A 13,538-nucleotide genomic window follows, 5' to 3' on the forward strand; every position below is an offset into this window, starting at 1 on the left:
CTTCATGTGAGTCCCAAAAAAACTGCAGCAGGGACTATCCTTAAAGCTGTTGCCCGTATGCGGGATATGTCCTTCTATCTAGACGGCCTTGTCTGGACTCAGTGGGAGAGGAAGGGCATAGTCTCACAGAGACTTCATGTTCCAGGGTGGGAAGATAACCAAGTGGCCCCTACCCTCTCAGAGGAGAAGGAGGCGGGGCGCAAGGGAAGGATTGTGGGAGAGGCTGACAGGGAGGGGGCAGTGAGCAGGATGTAAAGTAAACAAGTAAAAAATAAAATTGAAAATAATTGAACATTTTTTCTAGGAAGCATCACATGGCACAACTGAGTCTCCAGTGAAACAATAAATTTTTACTTCAGTCTACTATCACATTATACCTTTAACTCTATAATTTATATATATCATCAATTCTCCCACACAGACTGCTGTGGCATTCCAATCGATCCTGGAGGAACATCAAGGGTCTAGGGATCAGGAGCCGCAGCCACTAGAAGAAAAACAAGAATTATCAACAGCATCATCAGGCACATCACTGGTGATATTGTCATGCCCAGCATCAACAACATCAGTGTCATTATCATCGGGATCAACGTAGTGAGAAACAGTGAGAAGGTGGATGCTTCTCTTGTTATTTTTAATCTCAGAAGTTGCTTCTTTTGGAATGTTGCGGTCAAAGGCTATGCTAACCTCAGAAGTCAGAGTTCAGAATGACAGCATTAAATAGACAATAACATTTAACAGGAAGTTACCCCTGCTTAGTCATTCAGGAAACACAAGGTCTTCACTGGGAGTGACCATAATCTCCTCATTCTAGACTAGAAAACAACCAATCAGAAAACAGTTTTACATGTCACTTGTATTTGTCCAAACTGGATTTATCACGTTACTGAAAATATATAAATTGAAAAAAAATTTTCAGGTTCTAGGTTATTCATGAATAACCCTATAGAAGCATGAAATTTATTAACAAAACAGACCTAGGTTTCAAGGGAAAAAAATTCATCTATTTTAAGCTACTATTTTTGTCTAACTTACCTGATCCAACTTTTTTGTCAGTGGGAGATCCTTGGCCATTTTCTTCATGCCATGCATGTTGAATTTGGATTTTCATCCATGTTATGACAGAGAAAAGTGAGGATACAAGCCATATAAAAGGCAAAAAGGGGATGTGTGCTATCGCTGGTGCCCGAAGATATCCACCCACCCTGAGAGGGTTCATGCTGTGGTTTATTGGTTCAGCTGACGCAGAAGCATCAAAATTATCAACAGGTGCCTGAGTAGCAGGCAGACCTTCTTCTATGTCAGGAATAAAAGAAGATTCCTCATCTGAAGAAGCAGTATAAAATATTTCTTCTTCACTAAAGGATATCAAAAGAGTCAGGTTAGTCATTTGAATGGAATCAAGGGAATAACAAGTGCAGGAACCAGGAGTGCGCTCTGGGTCAGCATGGGGTTTGTACCTTGTACTCTCCTTGTAAAGAGGTAAATCAACTACATAATCCAATCCAATGTGACTAGCTGGTCCTGAGTCACCTGACACAGTACTGTCAGCAGCATATGTAAGGGACAGCTCGGGCTCATCTGCAGTCAGACCGTCAGCGGCAGTGGTGGACTTAGTCGGCGCAGGCTCATCTGCAGTCAGACAGTCAGCGGCAGTGGTGGACTTAGTCGGCGCAGGCTCAGCTGCAGTCAGACTGGCAGCAGCAGTGGTGGACTTAGTCGGCGCAGGCTCAACTGCAGTCAGACTGTCAGCGGCAGTGGTGGACTTAGTCGGCATAGGCTCAACTGCAGTCAGACTGTCAGCGGCAATGGTGGACTTAGTCGGCACAGGCTCAGCTGCAATCAGACTGTCAGCGGCAATGGTAGACTTAGTCGGCACAGGCTCAACTGCAGTCAGACTGTCAGCGGCATTGGTGGACTTAGTCGGCACAGGCTCAACTGCAGTCAGACTGTCAGCGGCATTGGTGGACTTAGTCTGCGCAGGCTCAGCTGCAGTCAGACTGGCAGCATCCTTGGTGGACTTAGTCAGTGCAGGCTCAACTGCAGTCAGACTGTCAGTGGCAATGGTGGACTTAGTCTGCGCAGGCTCAACTGCAGTCAGACTGTCAGCGGCAATGGTGGACTTAGTTGGCTCAGGCTCAACTGCAGTCAGACTGGCAGCCTTCTTGGTGGACTTAGTCTGCGCAGGCTCAGCAGCATTCAGGCTGTCAGCAGTAGAAGTGGAAGGTCCAACATCAGCAGCAGCCTCAGAAGGCACGGAATGGAAATTTTCCATTTTAGTTTTTTCATCCTATAAGGAAAATTATCATTGTTATTTTTGATTTAAAATTCACTGATTTTATTCATTTCATCACCCTTCTGATAATGTCAGGACCTTGATTTATAGTCCCCAAACTATTTCTGTATTCTGTTGATATTTAGCACTACATTCAATGATATTCAGTAACGTCTGCTTCCTTTCAGGATGAGTAAACGGCCCAGAGTCTTTAAAAACCTTTAATGTGGACATACTTAGGTTTAAACTTACCACTATTCTGCTCTTTGGGATCTAAAGTCATGGTACTTTTTAAGATGGAAATATATAAAAAGAAGTGACAAAATGTGTTTCTTGGCCTCTGATGTTTTGCTCTGCTTCTCCTCTAAATAGCAAATTTGTAATATTCTCTCTCCTTCATATTCTATGGTTCATCCCAAAAGTTCCACCAGAGAACTACTACACCTGATTAAAAAACTTCAGCAAAGTGGCTGGGTATAAAATTAACTCAAATAAATCAGTAGCCTTCCTCTACACAAAAGAGAAACAAGCAGAGAAAGAAATTAGGGAAACGACACCCTTCATAATAGTCCCAAAGAATATAAAGTACCTCAGTGTGACTTTAACCAAGCAAGTAAAAGATCTGTACAATAAGAACTTCAAGTCTCTGAAGAAAGAAATTTAAGAAGACCTCAGTAGATGGACAGATCTCCCACGCTCATGGATTGGCAGGATTAATATAGTAAAAATGGCCATTTTACCAAAAGTGATCTACAGATTCAATGCAATCCCCATCAAAATACCAATCCAATTCTTCACAGAGTTAGAACAATTTGCAAATTCCTCTGGAATAACAAAAAACCCAGGATAGCTAAAACTATCCTCAACAATAAAAGGACTTCAGGGGGAATCACTATCCCTGAACTCAAGCAGTATTGCAGAGTAATAGTGATAAAAACTGCATGGTATTGGTACAGAGACAGATAGACCAATGGACTAGAATTGAAGACCCAGAAATGAACCCACACACCTATGGGCACTTGATTTTTGACAAAGGAGACAAAACCATCCAATAGAAAAAAACATAGCATTTTCAGCAAATGGTGCAGTTCAACAGAAGGTCAACATGTAGAGGAATGCAGATCGACCGATGCTTATCACCCTGTACAAAGCTTAAGTCCAAGTGGATCAAGGACCTCCACATCAAACCAGATACACTCAAACAACAGAAGAAAAAGTGAGGAAGCATCTGGAACACATGGGCACTGGAGAAAATTTCCTGAACAAAACACCAATGGCTTATGCTCTAAGTTCAAGAATGGACAAACAGGATCTCATAAAACTGGAAAGCTTCTGTAAGGCAAAGGACACTGTTGTTAGGACAAAACGGCAACCAACAGATTGGGAAAACATCTTTACCAATCCTACAACAGATAGAGGCCTTATATCCAAAATAGACAAAGAACTCAAGAAGTTAGACCGCAGGGAGACAAATAACCCTAATAAAAATGGGGTTCAGAGCGAAGCAAAGAATTCACAGCTGGGTAATGCTGAATGGCTGGGAAACACCTAAAGAAATGTTCAACATCTTTAGTCATAAGGGAAATGCAAATCAAAACAACCCTGTGATTTCATCTCACACCAGTGAGAATGGCTAAGATCAAAAACTCAGGTGACAGCAAATGCTGGCAAGGATGTGGTGGGATTGCAGACTGGTACAACCATTCTGGAAATCAGTCTGGAGGTTCCTCAGAAAATTGGACATTGAACTACCCGAGGACCCAGCTATACCTCTCTTGGGCATATACCCAAAAGATGCCCCAACTTATAAAAAAGACACGTGCTCCACTATGTTCATAGCAGCCTTATTTATAATAGCCAGAAGCTGGAAAGAACCCAGATGCCCTTCAACAGAGGAATGGATACAGAAAATGTGGTACATCTACACAATGGAATATTACTCAGTTATCAAAAACAATGACTTTATGAAATTCATAGGCAAATGGTTGGAACTGGAAAATATCATCCTGAGTGAGGTAACCCAATCACAGAAAAACACACATGGCATGCACTCATTGATAAGTGGCTATTAGACCAAATGCTTGAATTACCCTAGATGCCTAGAACAAATGAAACTCAAGATGGATGATCAAAATGTGAATGCTTCACTCCTTCTTTAAAAGGGGAACAAGAATATCCTTGGCAGGGAATAGAGAGGCAAAGTTTAAAACAGAGGCAGAAGGAACACCCATTCAGAGCCTGCCCCACATGTGGCCCACACATATACAGCCATCCAGTTAGACAAGATGGATGAAGTAAAGAAGTACAGGCCGACAGGAGCCGAATGTAGATCTCTCCTGAGAGACACAGCCAGAATACAGCAAATACATAGGCGAATGCCAGCATGAAACCACTGAACTGAGAACGGGACCCCCGTTGAAAGAATCAGAGAAAGGACTGGAAGAGCATGAAGGGGCTTGAGATCCCATATGAACAACAATGCCAAGCAACCAGAGCTTCCAGGGACTAAGCCACTACCCAAAGACTATACATGGACTGACCCTGGACTCTGACCTCATAGGTAGCAATGAATATCCTAGTAAGAGCACCAGTGGAAGGGGAAGCCCTTAGTCCTGCTAAGACTGAACTCCCAGTGAACAAGATTGTTAGGGGGAGGGAGGTAATGGGAGGAGGATGGGGAGGGGAACAGGGGGGAGGGGCTAGGGGGACGTTGGCCTGGAAATTGGGAAAGGGAATAACAATCGAAATGTAAATAAGAAATACTCAAGTTAATAAAGAAAAAAATAAAAATAAAAATAAAAAGTACCTGAGTTCCATGTCTTTGCTAAGTTCTTCCTAGAATAAAAATTACTCAGGTTCATCACCTGTAGTAGTTAATTGGAAACCAAATTGATCTAGGCATAAAGGAAGAGCATTTGAGTTTGGTTTCTATAAATTTACAGTTTCTAATGATTCCATTATGTGTAATAATTATATCTGAACTTCCTCTTTCCTAATGATGAAATTAGAGGTCTAGAGGAAGGTAATTAGCTACGTGTTGACAGTATGCAGTGGAGTAAGGAGTAAGTAGTGTGTGTAAGATCAGCAGACACACCCTTCTGCTTGCTTTGTAACTTCTGAAAGGGGATTTAAACAGGAAAGATGGCTGTTACTTTTGAATTTGTTTCTGTACTTTCTGTGACAAAATATCTGATGGGGAAAACCAGTCACTTATTTCAAGGAAGGAACAGGGAGGCCTGACTTTTGGCAGTACATTATTGGTTCTCACAGGCTGGTAGACCGGGAAGCAGATAACACAGTACTGGTACCACAAGTAGTCACAGCCATTAAAATCTACCACTGAAAACCTTCTGCTAGCGAGGCCACACCCCAAAAGTTAAACAATCTCCCAAACAGTGGCCAAGTGTTCAAACACATGAACTCACATCTCTTTGTCTGATCCTCCCATGCACTGCTTAGCATTTGTGTTAATGTTAAATAACCCCCCCCACACACACACACATGCAGAGTTTATCTACTGTCTGTCTGTTAAGGCTAACCAAAGTGTAAATCATGCTACAAATGTGATAAACCTACTTGGCAGCCTGACTGATAACTTGAATTTGATACCTGAGACTGGAAACAGAGGAAGGGAAAGATTGATTCATACAAGTTATCTTTTGATACCCACAATTCAACTTACATTCTCCTACTCCCCAAATAAATTAAGAACAGGACGTCCTTGAACTGATAGAGACCACCCTGCCTGCTTTATGAGTTCGTGAATTAACTGTGTACACCAACATACCCAGCCACCTGTTGTGGGCACCCTGCCTATAAGTACTTTGGACTTCAATGGGTAAAACCAGAATGCTGAGGTCCTGTCCAGGAAGTTAAGAAATATCAGAAGACTGACTTCTTATTTCCCCTGATGATAATTTTAATCTTTTTGCCTATCAAACATATTAAATCTGTGTGCTGGAAAAGGGGCTGAGGAGTTTAAAACATTCATTGCTCCTCCAGGACACCTGGCTTTGCTTTGTAAAACACATAATATTGGCTGACAAAGTTCTGGAACAACAAGAACAAAGGATGAAATGACCTCTTCTGATTTTTGTGGGCAGCACACGCACATAGTATACAGACAGAATACACGCAAAACATTCACACACATAAAGTCAGTCAATCCAAAGTAAATGAAACAGAACTATGGTGGTCGCTTTCATATTGACTGTACCTATTTCCAGGAGCATGTACTATTTGGTTTCTGTATTTTTATGACTTCTCCTCAGTGAGTTAAAAACATGCTCATTTTCTGTTTTTTCTTCTGTTTCCATAGTCTAATTTACTATTATAACATTTTATGACAGTGATTCTCAACCTGTCTGTCATACCCTATTGGAGGAGGGCATAGAACAGTCTCACACAGGTTGGCAAAGACCTTCTGAAAATACCAATACGACATTACAGTTGATGATATTATCAATCTGACACTGATGCAGTAGCAACAAAACAGTTGTATGGTTGGGAATCACCACAGCATGAGGAACTGTATTAAAGGTCACAGCATTAGGAAGGTTGAGAAGCACTGCCTAATGCAGTGACTGGCAAGGAGTGAGGATATGGAGAGTGTGAAGGGAATGCTCAAGGCTGATCTTTCTCTACTCGTTCACTACTTGCACTAGGAAGACATAGGCACAACCACCCATCACTCCCCTTCACAAAAGGAAATAGGTTACTTCTCACATCAGTGGGGATTACCGTTGCAGATGTATTTTCTTCCCATACTTCAAGAATTGGGGCTACCCGAGAAGACACATAAACTCCAGATTTTCTAAAACTGTTCTGGCTCTTCTTAGGTTTTATGTGGATCTTTCTCCCTGATTCTCCCTGCAATGCAGAGGGGACAGTTAACTTTTTATTTGGTCCCGAAATTAACTCTTTTCTTTTAGGATGCATGCTTTTAAATCAACTTTATTACTTAGGAATTACAGGATATTGACACATGAAAATTAAAATTCATTATTAAATATAAAATATCTTCTAATATGCCTACTTACAACTTAGCAGAGGAGGACGGTAATGGGGGGAGGATGGGGAGGGGAACACACAAAGAGAAGGCGACAGGGAGGGGCTAGGGGGATGGGGAGGGTTTAGGGAGATGTTGGCCAAAAACCCGAAAACAGAATAAGAATCGAAATCTAAATAAGAAATACCCAAGTTAATAAAGATGAAAAAAGTTGCATGCATTTTCCTGAGGGTCAAGTCACTTAGGAGATTCCTGGATTATAGAAATGTCTGGACTTACTAAGAAGTACTTATTATATATAAGTACACTGTAGCTGTCTTCAGACACACCAGGAGAGATCATCAGATCTCATTATAGATGGTTGTGAGCCACCATGTGGTTGCTGGGAATTGGATTCATCAAGACCTCTGGAAGAGCAGTCAGTGCTCTTAACCACTGAGCCATCTCTCCAGCCCAGGAAAACCCATATGGGAGAGGGTGAGGGGGAAGGGATGGGGGCTCATGGACAGGAAACCGGGAAGGGGAAAAACATTGGAAAAGTAAAGAAATATATCTAATAAAGAATTTTTAAAAAAGAAATATTATGGTCTAGTAACAGTCACATTTTAAAATCAGTCAAATGTGTACTCATCTCTGCAAACAATACTTGTCAAACATCAGACATCTTCTATTGTACAAGGACTGTGCTCAATCTTCCACTCACTATGTCTTTTGAGTCCATTCTCTTATTGGCCACCACTACCCACAAGGACTTACTGCTCACTTGCAGTTTGTAGAAATCTCCACATCTACAATGTAGACTCCCTTGAGCAATCTTTCCATATAAAACTGATCCCAGTTACACTATTGCTGAATTATAACAAAATTCATAAGAAAATTAATTTCACAAAGAAGCATTTTACCTTCACAGAGGAGGTAGAGCTGACATTATCCACATTCACACACCTAGGAACAACAAAGGAGGGCTTGTCAGGGAGCTTTTAGAATAACAGCATGCAACATTCTTCCAACCTCAGTTAGGTGGCTCAATCCCTTCTTCTTGAATAAGAAACCCAGGCAAACTAGCCAGTAAACTTCAGGGGATTCTCTGTCACCACCTCCTGCCTCATCGTACGTGCCCCAGGATTCAGATGCACGTGAGATCATCAGACTTCATGTGGATTCTGAGAATCCAACCTTCATTCTCACAGACTCATGGCAAGCACTTTATCCACTGAATCATCTCCCTACCTAAGGATGTTTGTCCATATCTCATGCTGTGTGGGAGATAGGTCTAGTAGTTTGAACATGGTTTGCTCTACAAATAATTGTTTAGCTTGTGATTATAGAAGAAATAAAGAAGCTGAAATCGTTGTACACAGAGACAAAGACAGTGTCATGTTCTGAACACTATACTTTTTACAGATTAATGTATTGTACAATGCACACATTCTTACCACGGTGATCTTCCTGTAAGTTGCATACCAGCTTCTAAATAGGGAAGCAAAATTTGTCACTAAACAACTATAGGAAACATGACAATAAGTGCAAAGGCTAATATTTGTGACCCTATATCTTTTGGCACCATTTATGAAAAGCCTTTAAAGTGAATAATTATTGGTAAATAATAAATATATGCAAAAACCTTCCTTCCCATTTCCTAGTATATTTTAAAGACAAAGAGAAAATTTCATCAAAAGTTACTACTTATAAAAATTGTTGTGCAAATTACCTATGATCCTGATCACTATCAGACACAGAAATTACCATCTTAGCCTGAACTGTTGTCCCATAGTGAAGGGTTAAAAGGACAGCGTCATGTTGCCACTGCTGCTTTTTGCCTCTGGACTAGGGATGTTTGCAGCGCTCTAAGTGAGCATGCTCATCTGGTACAGCAGTGAAAGGGGCTGCTACAAAGGTCGACTTGAACTTCCTTCACTGTGGAGGAACATTCATTGCTACCACCGGGAAGCACAGTCTCTGGTGACTGTCATTGCAGGACAGTCAAATATAGGAGACCCAAAGACCTTTACAAAACATTTCCAGCTGCAAGTGTGACAAAGCTCTTGAGAGATCAGTGTGTTACTGTAGTCGAGATCTTCTGAAGAAGATGTTAAGGGCCCTCAGATCTAGCATTGATCCCTAGCTCATTTCCAGCAAAAAGAAGTTCAACATCAACTTCCATTGCCGGCCATGGCAAGAGCAACTGGAAAGACTTCCTTAGTAGTTATGCAACATGAATTATTACTCCAGAGAGAGAAGCATGAAAGAAACTTGCAGATAGAGCAGCAATCTCACATAAAACATTTTTAAAATATATTTCCACATATAAACCATAGTGTGTCTCAAGTTTCACTCTCTGGATAAAGCCTGCCCTCGAAACATGCTTCAGAGAATGAACAACCCTAGTTCATTTCCTTTACAGTATGTAAAACTCCACTGCACACCCCTTGGCATTGCCCATGACCAGAGCAAGTTTTTTGTCCTATCAACAAATGGGCTGAGAAAATGTCTCTATGGTGGACCGTATGCTCAGCATGTGTGGGGCCTCTTTCAGTCCTCGACAACACAAACAAAACTCCAGTGCTGAAATACATTTTTAAAAAAGACACCCACATTATGATAATTCTGTTTCCCTCAGGGTTATGTGAAGAGGGTCATTTAGGTTCCTCTACACTATTCTCTGGCTGGCTCTCTCCAAAGGCACAGTAGGTATGAGAGATGCTGTGGTGTAGGTTGCTGAAAGGATAAATTCTGTGGTGCTTCTCCCACTGTTGGAATCTAATCTTATTCAGACTCAATCAAGGGATCATTCAGTGCTGTGTACTGGAGAATGATGTGGTTTTTCAACCTTCCATCTACTGTGTCAATGTTGTTTTTACTGGAAATTTTGTCTTGCAGCATATAAATCAAGTAGCACTATATCTTTTGCTAATTAATAGGACTACAGGGAAAAGGTGCTGTCAGAGTAGCCCATATGGAGGCCGCTTTCATTGAATGCTAAGAATATCAGTTTTTATTCCCCAGCACTACCTACAAATCTCACACACTATTCACTTCTCCAAGGGTTCCTGAGTGAGCCAGATATTTATAATATCAAGATATTTACATTAAATGGAAGACATCTAAAAATAACTATAAGATAATCTATGAATTATCAAATAAGTATGATTGAAATATTATGAAGGGAAAAATTCCAGATTATGCTAAAAACATTTAGTCTCCAAACATAATGAAAGTAATTGAATATTGTTTTGGTTTGTTTTTTAACCTTATCATATTTTACAGACACTAACACCTATAATACGTAGCATTAATCATATATATATTATATATAAAAAACTGAAATAAAAATGTATTTTATTACAAAGTCAACTTACTGCTATGTGTCTAGAGAAGACACAAATCATGGAATAGTGTATTTTTTGTATCATAAGACACTACACGCATGAGTAGTTCAATTTGAAGAAGCTAACACATCAGACGGTATAATTTGAATTTGACATTTCTTAGAAACAATACCTTAATAAATCTATAGTCTAAAAATGGTTGCCAGCAAGTGAACAAAGAATATAAATATATTCGTATTTGATTTCCTTATTCTTTTTATAGTAAGGGTAGAATCAGTAGAGGACTTACACTTAATCTTACCTGAATTATGCTGGATAGATGTTTTCAGAATGGATTTTAGCTGTCTTGGTGATCTTACTCGACTGTGGGGTATTTTAAGAATGTTATGTTAATATTCATATTAAACATTAATCCAATGCATTGAATTACTTCTTGTTTGATTTCCTAACTTATATTACATTACAAGTCTGGGAATACTTTCCTTTCAACTTTTCCCCATGTGGAAAAAAGGGAAGGAATTTAGCAACACAAATGAAACCATTACACAGTTACACACACACACACACACACACACACACACACACACACACACACACCTTTCCAGCTTTTGCTCTCATAGCTATACCAAGTGATATTTTTAATCTGTAGATGCAATGGAATTAGTCCCCTGACTACATTAATCATAACAGTCTCTGCCCCTGATGCAACAAAGCACCTTTTCCCATGATACTTTGTGAATATTTCACTATCTATGATGGTATCACCCAAGTGGTTTGCTTGTCGAACATCAAATAGATTTCTGTTGCTGCTAGAACTCTTCAAAACCCACCACTGCTTTTGTAATGTTCAAGCTGCTCCTTCTTAACTCATGCATGAATGAATCCTGAAGTCACAATATGCCTGTTTCTGTGCCATTTATGCGTTTTTATGAACATAAGAAGGTAATAACAGAAAAAAAGAACAATAAGACTAAGCGCATTGAGACTGTGAAACTGTTTGCACTTCCAAGTATAAGTTAAAATGCATATTTTGCAAGGAGTCTTTGAACAGTTTTAGTATGGAAAAGTTTGAATCTTGATTTTTGACATTAGCTTGTATGATTTAGGAAATTTTAAACATGGAGGAAATAAGTCATTTGATAGTATTTATAAAATGTTTTCCTGATGTAGAGCCCAAATAAAGAGAACAACATAATTGTCTTCTCTTGTGGAGGTAATTACTCTTAATGAGCACAGAATTAGCTTGAAATACACCTTTTAATTTTCTACCAAACCAGTGTCTAACCTAGCATCCTGGACAGGAATGGATGGGCCTTCACCTGTATGTTCATGTCCAACTGATGTGGAAGGCAAAAACCCCTTTTATACAGAGATAAATAATTGTCACATGGTCATTTAGTTCTATACATTCAGCTAACCTATTGAGATTCAAAGGATCTGTTACTGTGGAAAGCAGATCATATGAATGGATAATTGACGGGTGGAACTTTCAGGAAGACATGGGACTTGTGGAATAATTAAAAGGTGAATGATTCCCTCGAGTTCCCATGCCAGGTGGAATCACATGCTCTAGATGTTTCTCTGTCCTCCATTTTCACACACTGTCTCCATAAAGGGTTGTTCCCAACCTGAAACCCACATCACGTTCCGTGGGCCATGCTAGTGTGGCCAAATGTCAAGCTAGCCCCAAGCATTCTATAGCCTAGCACGGCTTCCTGTCACAGACTCTTCTCACACTCCCAACAACCCAGTGAAGTCATGACTCAACAAACTGTAACCCAGCAACCAGAGTCATATGTTAATTACTTAATGAACAATACATTCGCACAATTAACTCATAACTAACTTATAAGGACATAAACCGCCCACCAAGATAAGATATAGTTTGTTCATCTAGACACACAAAATCCTGTACATATCCATCCCTTCAGAATAACCATAACACCCAATAAATGTACAGAGAGAATTCTTAACATCCACCTTCAAATTCTCTCAGCCTGTCATTGGATGGACTGCAACTCATGGGTGTCTTCCAACATCTATGATATATGCTACACCTTTGCATTCATAGCTGGTGCCAAAGGAGGAAAGAAATTGTTGCCATCCTCTAGTAATGACTGACTGAGAATCATTCCAAATTATGTAACATGTCAGACAAGATGAATGACTGAAATGATAACTATGAGTGTGGGTCTTAGTGCACAAGTATTTAGTAAAGCTTTGAAAAGCCAAAGAATCTTAAGTAGACACTAACTTGCACAGTTAATCCTAGCAGGCTCTTTTTAAAAACTGTATAGTTTGTTCTTGGAAATGGTGGGTGAGTATAATTTTCATTTTCTTATGAAATACACTGAACAAGTTTTCAACCTAAAATTATATTCAGAATATTGTGGGACCTGTACTACACAAGTCTCAAAGTATACCCAAAATAATTTACTTATTATCTTTGCATTTCTCTAGTATTAATGTATTGTTAAACCTTACCGGGACAAAGGCCTTTCATCGTTAAAAACAAATACTTCTGAAAATAAAAACAAAGAATGTATTATTACAAGTATAGAAGAATATTACGAATAATCAGACTCATTATTAGTATCAATGTCTATAAGAGCAATCTAGAGAGTATTCTAGAGTAAATATTCATTTGTAGCCAATTACTTCACTTAGAACCAATCCATTCCCTATATATTTCAAATCAAGGATGACAGCAATTTATCAAACATTAATGTCTAGAAATAAATAGCCGTAAACAATTGCGACGATCCTAACTGAACTCTCTCAGAATGACAGAAAGCCCAATCCTTACCAGTATGAATATAATCAACTGTGATTCTTTTTACTCTGGGCTAATGATTCTGGAAAGAATAACAGATTGGGTCTGGTGGTGCATAACATGAATACCAACACTGAGGAAGCAAAAACACAT

General features: G+C 39.7%; 1 protein-coding gene across 1 annotated transcript; it reads right to left on the reverse strand.

Annotated features, from left to right (window-relative positions):
* Nucleotides 1-333: 333 nt before the first annotated feature.
* Nucleotides 334-13,538, reverse strand: LOC148000490 (uncharacterized). Its single transcript, XM_087589594.1, has 9 exons — nt 13,514-13,538; nt 13,097-13,133; nt 10,914-10,975; nt 8,720-8,753; nt 8,186-8,228; nt 7,016-7,144; nt 1,461-2,290; nt 1,036-1,358; nt 334-487 (listed from the first exon to the last, which is right to left on the reverse strand). Exons 1-9 carry the CDS (start codon nt 13,536-13,538, stop codon nt 465-467), a joined length of 1,506 nt encoding a protein of 501 aa, XP_087445720.1. The 3' UTR covers nt 334-464.

The sequence above is a fragment of the Rattus norvegicus genome, chromosome 16 (assembly GCF_021556685.1).
Source record: "Rattus norvegicus strain SHRSP/BbbUtx chromosome 16, alternate assembly SHRSP_T2T, whole genome shotgun sequence".
In the NCBI taxonomy this organism is placed as follows: Eukaryota; Metazoa; Chordata; class Mammalia; order Rodentia; family Muridae; genus Rattus; species Rattus norvegicus.

Bases quoted from the DNA above. Each gene is read 5' to 3' on its own strand.
- LOC148000490 (XM_087589594.1), bottom strand. From the start codon at position 13,538: ATGTGTTTTTGCTTCCTCAGTGTTG. The intron at 10,976-13,096 runs GTAAGGTTTAAC...AATACCCCACAG, and splicing joins GATGAAAGGCCTTTGTCCCG to TCGAGTAAGATCACCAAGAC. The intron at 1,359-1,460 runs GTACAAACCCCA...GATATCCTTTAG, and splicing joins CTTTACAAGGAGAGTACAAG to TGAAGAAGAAATATTTTATA.